This window comes from Perissodus microlepis, chromosome 16 (genome assembly GCF_051167445.1).
Source record: "Perissodus microlepis isolate ML-2025 ecotype Zambia chromosome 16, ASM5116744v1, whole genome shotgun sequence".
NCBI lineage: Eukaryota > Metazoa > Chordata > Actinopteri > Cichliformes > Cichlidae > Perissodus > Perissodus microlepis.
This window is the reverse complement of record NC_140476.1, coordinates 7,662,655-7,680,432: the sequence shown is the minus strand read 5'-3', so window position 1 is coordinate 7,680,432 and position 17,778 is coordinate 7,662,655. Positions and strand designations below refer to the sequence as shown.

At 39.3% G+C, this 17,778-nt stretch overlaps 1 protein-coding gene across 1 annotated transcript in view; it reads left to right on the top strand.

Moving 5' to 3' along the window:
* The first annotated feature begins 11,662 nt into the window (after positions 1–11,662).
* LOC146370363 (inactive dipeptidyl peptidase 10-like) overlaps positions 11,663–17,778 on the top strand; it is a 248,284-nt gene continuing 242,168 nt past the window's right edge. Inside the window, exon 1 of the mRNA XM_084954816.1 lies at positions 11,663–11,944. Coding sequence (XP_084810942.1) covers positions 11,885–11,944 — 60 coding nt within the window. The 5' untranslated portion in view covers positions 11,663–11,884. The remainder of the gene's footprint in view (positions 11,945–17,778) is intronic.

Here is a 17,778-nt window from a genome sequence, read left to right as displayed (position 1 = left end):
ATGTTAGCTAGTGTCACTAGTGTCATTTCACATTTTAACACCACCTAGCTAGTTTGTTAGCTAAGTAGATTATGTGAAGCCTTATGTTGCTACATAAACAAAAAGGAGATTACATGATATAATGTTTAGCTACAGCCGTAACTGGAGCTTACTGGCTAATGCTTAACTGATTATTCTAACTTAAATCTACAAATGCTGACATATGCAGGTTATGCAGTAGCTACATGTCAGGATTTATACCTGTGTGCACTGTATTGATGATGAAGTCTAGCTACATTTCTGGGGACATGTATGTCAGGTTACATCACAGGGTTTTAGAAGAGTTATGATGTATCTATGGCATAGATTTAATACAGAAGGGTAAGTCTGTTAGATTCTGGCAGCAGATATAAAAGCTACCATAATAGATAGCTCCACATGTTTGATTTGGCAGTTTCACACAAAATATCTCAAAGGGGGTTTTTGTCTCTGGCTGGAATTGAACCAGCAACATTTTGCTTGCCAAGGAAATACATAAATCACTATACTATAGAGCCACACAGAAGCTGGTAGGAGCTTCTGTGTAAAGATAAAAATATCTGACTAAGAAGAAAAGAAAACCACTGACAGTGTGACATTAACATTACTCTTAGCAAGCTCTGATGTAACAATCAGCTGACTTTTAATATTTGCTTATTCAGCAAATCATTATATTTCCCTTCATTGGCCTCCATATTAGCTCTTTTCATCTGGCTGCTGTTATCTTGTTATCTTTCTTTCTATTTTGTTTGTTTAAGTTTAATCTGTTTGGCTGCGGGTCATTAATGTAATGTAATGGATGTTGTTTGTTTTTTGTTTGCCACCTAATATTTTCCTCACCACATGTAATCTGTTTCTTCTGAGCAAACAGGTAGATGAAAGAGCTGAAACTACATTCTCATTTCATGGTCTTGTTTCCCCTGTATGACAGGTAGGCTGCCAGCTTCATCATAAATTTAGCATAAAACATGTGTGTCGGTATCAGCGCCTAATGGTCCCTTTTTGTCAAGCTCCCGTCCGCAGGGTAACAACTCAGCGGCCATGAAGATTTGGACAGGTAATTCACTTTCCCAGCCACACTTTTCATGCAGGCAACTCAGCTGAATGCAACAGAAGGTAGAAATGGCTTAAAAATCTAATTTGGACTCCATTGCATGGGCAAGGCAGGCAAACCCCAGAAACGGTGACCCATAAAATCAGGGTGAGGACAACTGCCTCCACTAGGCCCCATCCTCATTATAACGTCTTGAAAAACTGGAAGGAAGGTCAGAGAGGGTACGAGAATGAGGAGATGTGAAATGCAACGCTAAAAATGTATCTCAGGACATATATATGTGCCAAAATATGTAATGGACAGTGTATGCCGTGCAACAAACATCCCAGGGATGCTGCGATTATGCAGGATACTGTACGCCTTGACCTTAAGCACAGTCTTGACATGGTTTGGGGGTATCGTGACTGCCTGTAATCAGAGTGTAGAGTTAGATGAAAGGGTTTGCTTTTCATTTAGTCTCTGCATGTTCAAAAAAAGTCAGGTAATCAGACATTGTTAAGCCAGCTTAAAAAATGCAAATTGCCAGCTTTTGGTTTCACAACAAAGAGTAAAGAGGGACAAGTCTTTGTGTCCCACTGAGCTGTGATGGACTCGGCGAGATGAGGAAGCTATTTCCCCTTCAAAGCAAATTGAACAGAATTGATTCCGTCCCATCCTCTGCGAGAGAGCGGCTTCAAAGAGAATGTTTCTCCAAGGCCTCGTAACTGATGTCATCTTACTGAAGCAAAACCAAATCCCCTACGTTGTATGTGTGATCCGGTCCCCAATGAACGAGCAGTTAATTAATTCCTCTAAAAGACAATTAGTCTCTTCAATTAAATCCTTTGGGCATGTTTGAATTTTGGTGAGTCCAGTTTTCCTCCAAAGCAAATGATTAATCACACGGATTGCCTACCACGCTCATAAATAGAGCTTTCACACATCTACACACACACCAGAGTAGGTTAACCTTTCTTATTAGTGATCGCAGGATTTTGGTCATGCGTGATGATTCACACCACAGCATTTTGGGTGTTTTTTTATGACTCTTTGCACAAATGACTCATTAAACTTTAATGCTGATCACAATGCATATGCATGATTTTAAGTATTATATTTACATATCAAATGGGTCATATCTGCAGTGCAAATGTGCTCATGTTGTGATCCTCACAAAGATCAGCTCAAAGTTCAAGATGTTTGTTAGAGAGAAGAATAAACACTCAGGCTTGGGTAATTCAGTATTCAAGGTTTCTGTGTTTTCACAGCTATATAGCCATGCTCTAGGCTACAGGTTTTTCATATCCATGGAAACACAAAAACCAAGCTGGATATTTCCCCCAAAGGGGCTAGGAAGGCTGAGGCTAGGAAATAAAAAGCCAGGAAACAATGAGACAAAAAACGAGTTCCATGAGGACAAACAGAAGGATCAGTATTCAGGTCAGAAGTTCAGAAATATAAATACTTTTTGCATCATTTTGCAGAAATAGAAATCGTTTTCTTTATTTTTGTGCTGAACCTGAGAAACATTCTGCAAATTGCTATAATATCTTTCACACTAGTTAAAGTTCAATGAAATGTCCCCAACCGTAAATGCATCTTTTTCCTTGAACATTGTATGTGTGTGTGTGGTTTTTTTTTTCATTCATGAAACCTTTTTTCTAACCAACAGTGCTCCAAAGAAGCTTAGTGAAATCGCTAGTTACATGTGTATATCTTTCAAATATTTGGTAGCTAAAGGGATGAAAAGCTCCACATGTGTAGGTTGTGTCCATTAGCACCAGATTTTGCATGTTTCTCTTTTATATAATGCAAAGCTCCCGGGAATCACTTTAATGCTCAGCACAGTCAGTGCGAAGAGAAGGCATTCACCCATTCACCGAGTTGGGTGAATCCAGTTTCGCCTGCAGGTACTAGGAATCTATTAGCCCCATCCACCCCTCTCTGTGCATTGAGCACTGTAAACTCAGTGGGGCTTTGTGATAATGGAACAAAACCTGGAAGTCAATGAAAGAACCTATTACTCCATGCATGCATGCTGTAAGGCATATCACCTGTAGCGCTACCCTTATAGCCACCCTAAGGAGGAAATATTAGTTACTGAAGAGTGATCTCAGTCCGATATGTTTAGTTTTTTTGCACCAGCAATGGTGAGGATATCTTTATATTTTCTGTTATCCAAGCATAAAGATGCTAATTTAGTGGCATGATTCATTTCAACACCCAGAAATAGTGATATAGTACAAGTTCAAACAAGTCCCATCTACATAAACATGTAATGTGATTTTTTTGGCGCTTGGAAGATAGTTCAAGCTTTGAATGGTCAGTAAGACTTATTTAGCAAGTGGTAAAAACAGCCTAAGTGGTTAACTGGCGACCTGGTGAATGTTAAGAAGTTATTAGGTTAATGGAAAACAATATCCTTGACATCGTTGTCCATCAACAAAACCCCATTTTGCACTATCATATATATGTTCAGTTTGGTGTAGCTGTGGGAGCTGGAAGGAAACAGCACACATTGGCCTGCCAGTTGTGAATACACTGGAATACAAGCTGTGGTTGTTGCACATCACACAGACTTTGCACTTGGAGGTGGCAGGTTAAAGACTGGCTAATGTTCAATCAAACTGCATCTGACATCTGTGTCCTCACATTAACCCCCCATCAGGTGATGTCTGGAAAGGTTCAGGGCTTCGCTGCATGTGTAAAAAAATTACCTGCAGATACATGCGTAACTACAAGATACACGCACACCCCTGCATGTTACCCTACACATCAACACACACCCTCATCACCTATTCAGGCATGACAGATTAAAAGCAACCTGAAGCTGTTAGCATAATGAAAGTGTGCATCCCCCCCTTGCATGAAACCAACCCCACACATTTATCCTGAGCTCACAGTGCAGCCCATTAATTCATCTGCCAATACACATCTGTACTAATTACCAGAGAGTCTGAACATGTACATTCACCCACCATTAGTAATTTACACCTGGCTGCATGGGGCAAATTATCTTTGTTGCAAATGATCACCTGCCTCCAGTATTCCCACTAAGCCTCCAGTTTATATCAAAACTTTAAAGGCTTCCTTAAGTGTGATGTTATTCCTGGCATTAATACACTGCTGCAGTTTGTCTTCTGATTGAAATGCAGCCTCGCTTGTAAGGCGAAGACCCAGTCGCGATGCAACAGGCAGGTCTGGTATACAACATTCCTCTAATGAACCCTCTAGATAACAGTGCATGATGGGAAGCAGATGTGCTACAATTGTTCATTTAACCCCCTAGTCCTTTGATTCAGAAGGTCTCTCAATATCTCAACATGCTCAGCCATAGCTATCTGCAAAGCAGGACCCAGGGAGACATGGGGAGGACAGAATGAGACAAAGAGAAAAATAGAAAGGAAAAAAAGGATGAAAGACATGCTTTTTTTCCCCCTAAGACAAAGAAGCAAAGCTGAAACGCCACAACACCAGAGAGCTGCCTACATGTTATTTATCAGCTTCTGAAGGCCACCGCAGACACATTTACTCACTGTGTCATGAAGAAACATTTTTCCCCTGCCAGCAGAATCACCTCATATCAGAGCCTTTCCCTGTAACTGAGAGTTTTCCTCTGTAGTGTAATAAGATTGTGTCCTTATATCCCTACCAACCATGATTAAGGTATTTTTCAATGTTAAATTCCATTATTGATGCACAAACTGTCAAGAATAGTGAATTAGGTGCAGTGAAATTGGGTGGATTCTGACTACTGTTCCTAAGGTGTGCCATTGTAATAGCTTGTATGAAAAAGTACTAAGACATCCTATTTCTCATTTCACAAGTGTAAAAATGACATTACACTTCTCAGATATCAAGGAAAATGCTTTGGAGGGACAATTAATGCTGGGCATGGGAGTTCTAGCCAAGAGTACAGCAATTAAGGTTTAGCTTTCACTTTTCATCTCTATTTGTCACATTTGCAAATAAACAAAGTGGACTCAAGTGTGAACAAATGGAGATGGACTGGCACAGAGATAAAACTGTAACATAACAAAAGGCATTGTTCGGGAAAGCAGGGGAGTCCAAGACAGAAAAGCAAAGAAATCCAAGAAGAGAGCCAAAAGGAGAAAGTAACAAATGAGACTGAGGAAAGCAAGGGACTAGAGCCCTGATGAATGTCACAAAGACTGAGGATGCCATATCATAGCTGTGTACAAAAGATAGACATGGCTACAATTAGGTCATGCTTTGGTTTTTGGGCTGTGCATTTTTAAATGGTAAATGGCCTGTATTTGTATAGCGCTTTACTAGTCCCTAAGGACCCCAAAGAACTTTACACATTCAGTCATCCACCCATTCACACACACATTCACACACTGGTGATGTCAAGCTATATTGTAGCCACAGCCACCCTGGCTGCCGGACACAGGCGCCACCGGGCCCTCTGACCACCACCAGTAGGCAACGGGTGAAGTGACACAATGACCGAGACTGTCATAGCCGGGGCTCAAACCGGCAACCTTCCAATTACAAGACGAACTGCCAACTCTTGAACCACGATCGCCCCATTTTTAAAACCAAAATAACTAACAGAGAATGAGGCAAATGGTTGTTGCCATGTTATGGTGGGTGGTAACTTATTAGCTAATGCTAAAAACTTGGTTAGCAATCTGTGTTCATGTGAGTCTGTGCATTGTGTATGACAAAAAGCCATGTCTCCAGTTCATCTTAACACCCCTAACCATTTATTGAGGAGGATTAGTTGTGAAAGTAAGCCATGAAGAAGGAAACTTTCCATAGAAGCTGTGACTAAATATGTATATTACTTCACCTAGTTTAGTTCTGGGAGGAGACACAAACCCATCCTAGGGAGGACACAGCTAGTATATTCCTAATGTTGGTCCCAAGCCCGGATAAATAAGAGTGTTATGAAGAAAGGAATCTGGCGTAAAATCTATGCCAAAACAAATATGCAAATCCGTCCGCTGCAGCGACCCTTGGGAACAGGAATCAGCTCCAAGTATCTTCTGCTTTAAAGTTGGAGATTTTAGCATGGGAGTCTATAAAGATTTACTCAGTTTTGGAGGCAGCCTCAAGAGGCCATTTGTGGAATTACACTTCTATATTTGCTTCATTTTTCAGCCCTGGAGGTTGCAGCCGGGATAAAAAACACTAAAATTAAATACACTAGTACAACACAGGGATAATATGGCACAGGTGAACTCAATCAAAACAGTTACAGAGCTTCTAATGTAATAGAGAACTTCCTTTCTCTACAGTCTCAGTCGTATATTCTAAAAATGAAGCTGTGGGCTAAACATTTTTCCTCTGGAAATGTTCATATTTCAATATGAGAGCATTTTTTTGGTTTCATGTGGAATTGTAAGTATTTTTTTTATATATCTCTGTCTATCTCATAAGAATACACACCTATCCATCTGTCTGAATTTCAGCCAATATTCCACAATGTGAAACAGAAAAACTCTAAAATAAAACAGGAAGTAGAATGAAGTAAAGATGAAGAATAATCCATAACATATGTTCTATATGTGTGAGTTATTCTATATGTTGGGCAGAAAATAAGAAACGGCATTCAATAACATAAAGAAGGAGAAAACTGAGGATTGCAGCAGAAACCACAGGCAATTACAACGACAGACTCTGACAGTGAAAGCAAATAACTTTACAACTGAAAAATAGGACAGCCCCCCCCCCCACACACACACACAAAAGTACATTAACAGTGTAATACACCATGACAGTAAATTCATCATTATCAATCTCCATCATGTGCAGTGTAATTATTTTAAAGTGAGACTTGTGGTCAGCATTGTGTCTGACAAGTTTCTCTATCATATTCGCCATTAAATCAAACCACAAACATGAAACGAGCACACCGATGATGATGATATCCATTTGCGTCCATTATCTTGTAGCGCAAAATGAAGACCAGCTAAATTACAAAGGGAAGGAAAATTTTACCCGAGGCATGTAATTACTGCCTGTAACTCTCCAGCCTTGTTGTAGAATCACTACCATTTCATAAATGCACTATATATGCTCTGCACAGGACTGCTCTTTATCTGCATTTAATTATGCACCAGAGAATAATATAATTAGAGCCATAAGCACTTAAGATTATTGATGAATGTGAATTGAATAATCGAATAATCTTAATGATGGCTCCAAATTTTATTTGTCAGTAGGTAAGACATTTCTATAAGTGTAGTCCATGTTAAGTTTTAAACTACCAAAAAAATAACTAAAGATAGCAAATGTCAATATTATTAGGGAAAGGTTACATGAAGTCCCAGAAATACAGTATTATTGTCACATAATACATATCAGATACATCTTGATTTTACATTTGAGGACGCAGAATTCATTGTAAAAGGGTTCAGGATCTCATAATGTACAGGAAAGAACATGGTGGTGGGATTGCACTTTATATTTAACAGCCAATAAAGATCAGAGGTGATTTGACACCAGATGAGATTGAAATGGTTGCAAGTGCATTTACGTACTTGAGACCAACATCGGTGTGTTGTTGTTATAGAACAACAAGTGCAAATATTTTTTTCTGGATATAATTTGTGAAAAATTAGATCAGGTCATGTGTGTGATCTTAATGATAAACTCTAATTTATGGGTGACCTGAATATCTAATGAAATTTACAGAGCTGTCAAATGAAAAATAGGCTCCTACCTATAGCAAATGTTTGTGGATTATCTCAAGTAAATAATGTTCCAACAAGAACATGGCAGAAAAGTGATGGCACAGAAATCTCTAGTTGTATTAATTGACACATCTTAACCAATTACAATGTTGCAGTATCATGGGCCAAAGAAATATCTATACTGTTAGGGTGTAGTGCTAATAATTTAATTGTAGTGGAGATAAAAATAAAAATCAGTTGATGAGTTTGTAAACTTGTAGCCTTCCCCTGTGGTTTGGTTTGAGAAAAATCCAAAAGTAAGTACACGAAGAAGATGCGGTATACTGGATTATTGGAGACCACGGAGAATTATTCAGTGTTCATTTCACGTTGAAAGCTAGTTGACAGTCCCTACAGATCTTTGCACATCTATAGTACCTTCCTGCATTGAGATTACAAACCATATGTGGTCTCTGTGCGGTTGTTTTGGTCTACACCAGAGTGTGATTACTGCGTTCACATCTTTACAAATGAAACAAACCAAGGGGGAAGACAAACCCGAGTTTGATTTAAATAGACTAAACACTTAGAGTTTTCAGTCAGCGTAAATTTTTCCTCAGAAAGTATGTTAATCAGATGTTTTATCAGGAGCAAATCCTTAAAAAGAACTGGCAAATCTTTTTTGATTTATTTATGCCAGTGGTTAAAAAACACGTGCATCGCTGAAGACGTTTACTGTTAGAAATGTCAGAAGAGGTTGGACAGTGACCTGATGGGACATTTAGTAGATGGCAGTCAGACACAATTAATAGCTAGTAAAGTCATTAGATTGACAAATATATTGTAAATTAAGTAATATTGTTGCTAAGTTAAATAGAATTTTATTACAAAAGATCAATAGAACGATAACTTTTTAAATCATTTTTAAATGATTTAGTAGGAAAATCTATAAAAGTTGAGTCATCCTTCATAGAGACTAAAGATAATATCTTAATTCAACCAACTGATATTGAAAATTATTTTAATAATTACTTTATAAAGTATATAATCTAATAAATAATATACCAAGAATAGAAAATACAATTAAAAAGCAAATGATGAAGTATAAAAACTGTACTGCAATTTCAGTCAATATAAAACTAGTAGAGACTATGGCAATAACTTGTAAAACTAAACTTTCATTGTTGACTGACTTAATGGGACACTACTTAAAATGTTCGCTAATTTAATCACTCATTGTGTCATGGTCTCCATGTCTCCCTGGATGACCTAGATTGAGGCCATATGTTTTTTGTTATTGTTGTTGTCTCTCCCTTTCTCTTCCTGCCTGGGCGGAGCTCGTTTTCGGCTCCCTCCCTTGGCCCACGCACCTGGTCTAATCAACCACCTGCCACTGATCTGTCTGATTGCCTGGAGAACAGTGAACAAATGCTTGTTCAGTAAGTTTACTACCTGTCTTAAGTATAATTATGGATAGATTTGTATATGAGCACATTTATTTAGAATAATTTAATAATTTATTTTCAACATGTTTACAAACACGTTTATTCCATGGTTGACCTCTATTGACAGATGGCTTGGCTAACAGTTATAGCAGAACAAAAAATGGTTGATATATTATTACTGGACTTTACAGCAACATTTAGTATAATTCATCACAATTTCCTACTGAAGAAATCAGAATCCTTTGGTTTTAATCAGTTGTCATTATTAAGATTGAAGAGTAATAGGAAACTGACATTTTTTTTTTTTTTTTTAAATGGGGCATAGTCAGATATTGGAGATCTAAGGCTAATACTCCTATGTATGCAAATGATTCCGCACTATACATGTTAGCTATTGTTAAAAAGGAGTTAAACAAAGTTAGATTATGTTGTGAAGTAAGTAGTTAAATGAATAACAAATAATAAATGTACTTTGAATATATCCGTGACAGCCAGCATTACATTTGGTGCTAACCATTCTAAAAGTGTTTCCGTTAATGATCTTTGCTGATCAAAGTCCATGAGACAAAGTTCCTGGGTTCAATCCTAGATAAAAATCCTGGAAAGAACATATGAATTATGTGGCTGCTAAAATAGGAAATGGTATTTCTGCAGCCAAAAGATGTGCAAACCTTTTGACACCAAAATCAATTAGACATTTAATTCAGGCTTTTATTATGAGTCAGTTTGATCTAGTATTGAGTCAGATTTTAAAAATTGCAAATGATACAAAACAGAGCAGCGTTTGTTGTCCTTTGTTGTGGGTATAGAACAAACTGCAATGATGCATAAATGTCTTGACTGTTTAGCTGTAAAACAAACAGTTTACTCTTGTGTTTATTGTTGCAAAAAAGCCAGTTATTTTGTACAAAAATGTCTACTTTAGTGCAAACAGACATGATTGTTCGACCAGACACGGTACATGGGTACAATTTTTTTTTTCACCCACAAAACAAATCAATTGAACTAAATTGTATCAGACTATGAAGGAACGGCATTCACAACCAAAACAGATAACACAAGAAACGAGGAAAATAAAACTAAAAAAAAAATCAATTTCAAAACAAAATCTATTTGCTGTGACTCTTAATCACAGATAAAAAAAAATTACTGAGACGTTTGTCATAATGTATGTTATTTTCAAATGATGTTTTATTTCTCTGTGTAGGCTGTGCTGTAGTGCACTGTCAAAGCGTAAAGGTTTGAGGCCACAGAAAGAACAGCTGCTACATTGCTAAACTAAACGTATATGACAATCATGACATAAGAGCTACAGAAGAAAAAAAATATGTACAATGAATAGTTAACTTATTTAAAAACGTGTGGACAGCATATACTACAGTGATTTACACATCACACTGAGACAATCTAATTACATTTAGTTTATTAATTTTTGCGGATATTATGCTTACATGGTGCACCTGACCACGTTTATGCTTAATCAGATTACTGCTAATTAATTGATGTATAGCAAACATGGGCATATGTTGCATTCTGATGCTGGCTGGTTTATTTGACTCTGGGGCAAAATATAATAAAGCTGCTATGTTTAGCCTGCTGTGCCCACTTAATGGCAAATTAAAGGCGTCCAGGGTGCATTTGTAAAGAATCAACTGTAGCTGTAGAGTGAAACTGAGCTTAAGATAAAATAACTGAATTTTTTGATGCTCAGTTGCAGTTTACAGGAGACATTTAATCCTGTGTATGATATTTGATTTTTGTGAGTTTTTGAGACCTTTACATCATCAGTGTCAAATTGCAAAATAAACCTACCTTTAAGCAACAAATTGAACAATTAATATAAATTCCCTGATGTAACAAAAATGATAAAAAAAACAAAACTTTTTTAAGGTTTAACAAAGTTAAAGTTTCAAAAAATTATTTTGCATTGTTTCAGAGGGTTAAGATGTGTTTCAGCAAGAATTCTGCTCCTTCTCAGAACCTTTTTGCATACTTTTGTGTATCTTTGTTGTAGAATGATTTCAGAGGTACTATAAAAGAGAAAACATATCAGACCTCTTCCTCCTTTTCCTTCTACGTCTTATGGTTATTGACTGTCTGCATGACACCAGAGAAGATGCTGTGCAGCTGCTCACTGAGATCATGCTGAATACTGTCTTTGTGAAAATGTGTGCTGAAAAATAGTAGCCTTATATCCCAAAAGATGAAGGAGCTGTATGGACTAATATTAATTTTTGGGAGTAACACATAATATATAAAATATTGCCAGTCAGACACACTGTCAAACAGTTACATGGTGGTATTTTAAGTGCATATGCACAGTGCATGTATATGGGTATTACTTGCCTGCTTTGTGATGTTTTTAGCCACATTGTTGATTTAAAAAAAATAATCTGTCAGTTTGGCAAACCTCCAACAGACATGAAGTAAATTATTCTGTAATAATGATGTTGTCATACATCCGAGGTTTTCACCTTCGCCACCCCTTTCAGATTTTTCTGCAGCCGCCCCTGGTCACCAGCCACCACCGGTCATTTGTGCACATACCTACCTACATACCGCGCTGCGCGAGGCACATACAGTGCCTTCAAATGCGGTTGCGCGCTTCCACCGCACGGCAAACAAAGAGCGAAAACAGTGAGCATCCCTGGCTGTAGAGTTGCACCTGCAGGAGGGCTTGCTTTGATTCTTTTCTCGGCTGTTTTGTCTCACTTGGACAGGAGGACAGTTTGTGTCTGTGTCCCAAGATGAACCAAACCGCCACCGTATCGCATCAAGTGAAATGCCAGTCTACAAAGGCCATCAAGGTGAGTTGTATGGATTATTCTTGTTCGCCGCGGTGAACTTATTGGTGATTTATTGAACTGTTTGTCGGCAGGAGCTGCGTGACAGCTCCAAACTTCAGTGCGGGTTTGGCGAGCGGGGATGCGCATTGACGCACAGCACTTTGGAGATGGTTAGGGGATATACGCGTGAGCATCCCCGTTACAGCAACATCGAGTTATCAAATAATGTTCCTTTATGAGACATTCAGATATAAAAGAAAGAAAGATAACAGGACTCCAGTGGCTGGGTTTGAACGAGAGACGTCCAGTTTGAATGCCTTGGATGAAGAGTCACACATTGGCGCAGTGGCGAGATTTCATTCACATCACGTGGTGCTTCTTGTTCTTATATTGTCTGTATGTGCTGACAGTAAATTAGAGGATATCCCTTCGGACTTTAAGGTGGTTGGTGAGGAAAAAATGTGAACATTTGTGCCTTTGAAGGTGCTTAACTTTACCTGTGCACGGTCCCGGGAGATCATCCCGAATCCCGACCTGTTGTCGGGACAAAAAATTGATTTTAAACCTTCTGGAAGGGAGGGAGTAAGAAGTGCCAGCTCGTAAACGTGAAATCAAGAGAGAAAGAAAGAAAAAGAGCGAGAGAAGGGATAGCGGCGTTTTCTTTTCCAGTCACGATCGAGAAACGTCTTCACTCGGTGGCATCCGCATTGTCTTCGTATAGCGCACCTAAATCTGGGTTGAAGGAGTGTGAAATGTGTGTGTGTCGGTGTGTGTGAGGGGTTGCTTCTCAAGCAGCGCGCATGTGTGCGCGCGCACGCGCCTGCGTTTGTGTGTGACTCAACAGCTCTGTATCGATTTTGCCGCGGGTTCTGCATCACTTTTCAACCTCCAAGTCCCACCAGAGAAATTTAGCTTGGGGCAAATTTATCGATCCTCCTTCCTACTGTCCCAAAGGCGAGCAATTTAGGAATACAAGGCCGCGTGTTTGGAATTACCCAACTTCAACTTTTGAATGAAACATTTTGTGAAAAAAATAAACATTTTAATTGAATTCTTGAGGTATTTCACCAGTCTCAGGCAGCTATCATATACTGTGTGCACCTGGTGCCGTTTCCTTCTCCGGGACTGTTGAGCTGAAGCCAACTCTTCGTGTGTCATGTGGCTTTGTGCTGCTGATGGAGCTCAGTGCAGGATGCTCATAAAAGCCACTGTGCTGTGTTCAAAATGAGGCTGCTGCTGTCACGTTTTTTTCTACCTTTTGGAGGAAGGGCATAATGGGATGCACCCAGCTGAGTTCAGGACTGCTCAAAATTCAAATACAGTACTCTAGTTCTTTTAATTTGAAATGTTTTCTAAGGCAAGACTTTTAATTATGTGGTTGGTTGGTGAAAAACTAATTTTTCAAATTGCTTCTTCACATACTGGCAATCTGAGTTTAAAGATGGTTTAAAGGTACTTACTGTAAATTCATATGTTTAAATTTTTTGTAAATTAATTGATCAATGCTAATCAATGCTCAGATACAAAAATACTGCAGTCTTTATTGTTTTGAAGAAGTATCAACAGAAGCTGAACTACTGTAGGCCTGGGCTGTAGTTACATGTAACACCAGTTACTAGCAAATTCTTCTTTTAGCTTTATCCCCATTCTCTCAAGAAGTTTTGCCTTTTCCCAGGTAAATGCTGTCAAAATATAACTGTTAATTTTCCTTGATAAATAAAGGTTAGAATGACTCGGCACACCATCTAGTGGTCTATACTACTATTGTGAGAAAGTACAGCCAGGCTCTAGGTCAACTTCAGTTGGTGTCTCTTAAACACAACACACAGATATTTTTGAAATAAAGTCAAAACAGTCTTCTATTTACCTTCTGTTATTGGTGTTTAGTTTTTAAAGAATTTTAAAACATGAATTTACAATAAGTACCATTAAAGGAAACTGGTTCACTTGAGTCCTGTTTGTCTGCAGATTTGCTTATGCTTTCTGTCAGTTATTACGCTCAGATTCAGTGCAGAGATCTTGGAAGATTGTGAAGTTTTCTCCATGCTATGAGTCAAATGAGGGAAACCTGGTGCATATAACTGAAAATATCACTACTTTACTAAAGCTCAGCGATGAACCCAGTGAAGCAGTGTATCTGATATGAGAAGCGTGGTTAGAAAGGCCAGTTCATGCTGCGGGCTGCAGACCGGCACATGGTCACTGGACTTGCTCTTATACCACAACAGGAGGTGTGTGTGTGTGTGTGTTCATGTTCCACATGTGCACGCTAGAAAGCATAATACCCAATAGCCAGTTTTTTTTGCTGAACTACATTAAAAAAATGTAAGAAGCTGCAAGTGAAAGAAATATGTTGGTCTGTGGACCAAACACTGCTGGATAATTGTCTACAATCCAAATAACGAGTTTGCAAGAAATAATGCACAATACACTGACCGGCATGAGATGGCAAACAAAAAGGGATCAAAAGTGAATTTTCCAAACATCACAGTGGCACAGATAGATGGGTCAAGGTGGTAGCACTTTGATATACCTTTGACACGCCAAAACCAAAGAAGCACAGGTGTTTTAATGATCACAGTGGGATGCTGTACTATTGTGCTTGCTGATTCAGTCTCCACCCAGATCCTGGAGTGCTGGGACTTCACTAAACCGAGCCTTCATCTGTGTGATTAATTAGATTTGCACTTTTCCTGCTATGTCCAATCGCACAGTCTAATCACCACACATCCACTGCAGTCTGACATGACTCAGAATTACATAACATAGTCTAACTGAAATTGAGATCACCCCTATCTGGCACACTGGGCACAAGTGGAGTACAGCACATATACCAGTTTATTTTTCTCAGCATATGCACTGTTGCTGTGTTTTCTACACTGACAGCCTGTCAGGTCATGCTGGGTTGGACACAAGAGGCTGGACACAATTCCTAACAACACAGTAATGCTAGTTGGGGTGGATGTACGAGGCATTTTCAGGATTTCTTGGAGTGGGATGGCGCAGACCAAAATAAAAGCAGAGGGCCCTCAAGAAAATCAGAATATTTGATTACAAGTAAGTATATTGGAGAAGCAGGGTATATTATCGATTTAGTCTTCTGAAAGTGGTGACACTGCCGCAAGAGGTAAACACAATTCTGGGCTTTTTAGACCTTGTACAAAACACTTGTGGGGTTGTTTTCTGGGGTTGGATTTAAACATTTTTAGCTTAGTTTTAACTGACAATACAACATTTCACATTAAGAGGTTTGATACTAGACTAGAGTGTCATAACATACCTCCACTTATATCATGCATTTTATTCACTCATGCAGCCAGTCAGACTGGAGCCACCCATCTTTTCCATTTGACTTGAAGTATCTACAAGCTGTCACTAGGATGGGGAGGGTCATTTAGGAGTCACTCACTGATTTAAACCAATCAGGATTGATGAATGTAATCAGAAAGTCATCTGGTGTTTGCAGCCAGTGCAAAGTAAACAGAGTGGGCAGGCATTCAACTCACTTTAATTTGTTCAGATTGAAATACAGTCTGAAAAGAAGAAAAGGAAAGATTGAATGTTTAATTTATGCTACCATGAGTGTGTCCATTTTTGGAAGTATTTGCCTACAGAGAGTCTACGGACAGGGGTTTTCAACCACTGCAAACATGCTTACATGCAGTCCTCCAAAGTCCTAACTGCACGGTACTCAATGTGGATGATGTTTTGCATCAGTTGAATGCTAATTGGTTGACAAGTAGGCTGGAACAGGGACGGGGGCAACAGTGGAGTTCACCAGGAATGGGAGAAGAGAAAAAAATCCCCAAACACCACAGATTTAAAAAATAAATAAAATAGAGCATGAGAAGGACACACAGGATTTTTTTTTTAATTCAATAAAGATTATGACCTGCTTCAGACCATCAAAGAGGTTTTGTTGTGTCACTTGTGGTCTGTCACTTAGCAATAATTGACAGGCATATGCGTCTTTACATTGCATATATACACTTTATGGATGCAGCTTGCTAACTAAGCTTGCTACAGTCTGTAGATAACCCTCTAATTATCATGCAGTTTGGCTCTAACAAAACAAAATGGTGGAAGCCAAGGGCTAATAATGAGGCTTCAAAATGTAGAGCCTACAGAGTAGTGAGTGAAAGCATGGTAACCTCTGCTTTGTACATCTGTTATATACAGTCCTCAGGCATAGCTAGTAAATGTAGGTTGCTGTGACTAAAATAACCTATTATGATGTTAGTGTGTGTTATAACGTTAGTTGTCCTAACTAGGGTGACCCAATGGCTACAAAGTTAGCACCGGTAGCTGTAGGGCCACTGCCCAACATCATCATTAGAAATAGAGTAGCATGCACTGACATGGTAAATGGTCTGTATTTGTATAGCGCTTTACTTAGTCCCTAAGGACCCCAAAGCACTTTACACTACATTCAGTCATTCACACACATTCACACACTGGTGATGGCAAGCTACATTGTAGCCACAGCTGCCCTGGGGCGCACTGACAGAGGCGAGGCTGCCGGACACTGGCGCCACCGGGCCCTCTGACCACCACCAGTAGGCAACCAGTGAAGTGTCTTGCCCAGGGACACAACGACCGAGACTGTCATAGCCGGGGCTCGAACCGGCAACCTTCCGATTACAAGACGAACTACCAACTCTTGAGCCACGATCATAATGATAAATAAAAGAAAAAGACACTTTCAAAGTAAATGTTACATTTCAAAACCCTGGTATTCTACAGGAACAGACAAACTATTTTTGGGTTGTCTTACAGTGATTGTAAACAGAGCTTGAATTACATTTCATGAGAAGATTCACCCATATCTTCTGTTGCATGGAGAGCTGCTGTGTACAAATGCCCTGATGGTTTGCGGGAGAATCTGCTTTCTGAACGTCACCGAGCAATGCTTTTCTCTTTTCACACTTTCCCTTTCTTTGTTTCTTTGGGAGATTCTGAGCTGAGGCAGCATTTACGCTCTCTATTGTTTAAAACCGCTGCACATTATAACAGTGGTGAACAACAGCCGGAGTGTCAGACACCCCGAGGCATCTGCTCCAGATCAGCTTGATGCTCTTTGCTTTCACCTCTCAATGAACCTGTCTCAATAATCAGTGAAACAAGCAGGGATCATAGACAGGATTAAGTACTCCAGAACTCATCTGTGTTGCGCAAACCTCGCCATCTAATCTCTCCCATGTCTGACCCCTGTCGAGTGGCACAGAGGTCTTAACGGCTTTTTATCATCCTCTTAAATGTGCCCTCTTCGTAACATAGCTGTGTCCTTATGCCACAAGCCAAGATAAAAAAATCCAATTAGGAATGAGGCAGCAGATTTTTCGTGGGCCTTAGATCCTGTGGTCTCACCAAGTTTAACATGGCTGGCTAAAGCTCGTGCCATCAGCGATCTTTGGAAGTGTCAGGTCCACCCACATGCAGGCTGCAGTTATAAACCGGGATTGTCAGAGAGGCAGAGAGCTGTGTCAGTGCTCCTCTCCTGCCGCATACATCAGTGCACAAGGTCGTAAAAAAGAAGGCGCTATATTTCTCCGGCTGTGCTGTTACACCGTGGACTTGAACTGACTTCACTCAGTAGGGATCTCGACAGAAAGTTTGGGCAAGAGTGACAGTTTTAAGTAAGTGCCAAAGGACTGAGTCTCTTTCTCTGAAATCCCAATTTTAGGATACTGTTTCATGATGACAAGATAAAGTAGATCTGAGTGTGAGTGTGCAGCTGTATCTGGCACCCACTACCTTCAAGCCATTTATAGTCACATCACTTATGCTTCTTGAGTGACAAAAAGCCTGGAACTTAAAATTAAAGTGACACGAGTCTTTAAGCAGTGGGCACAAAC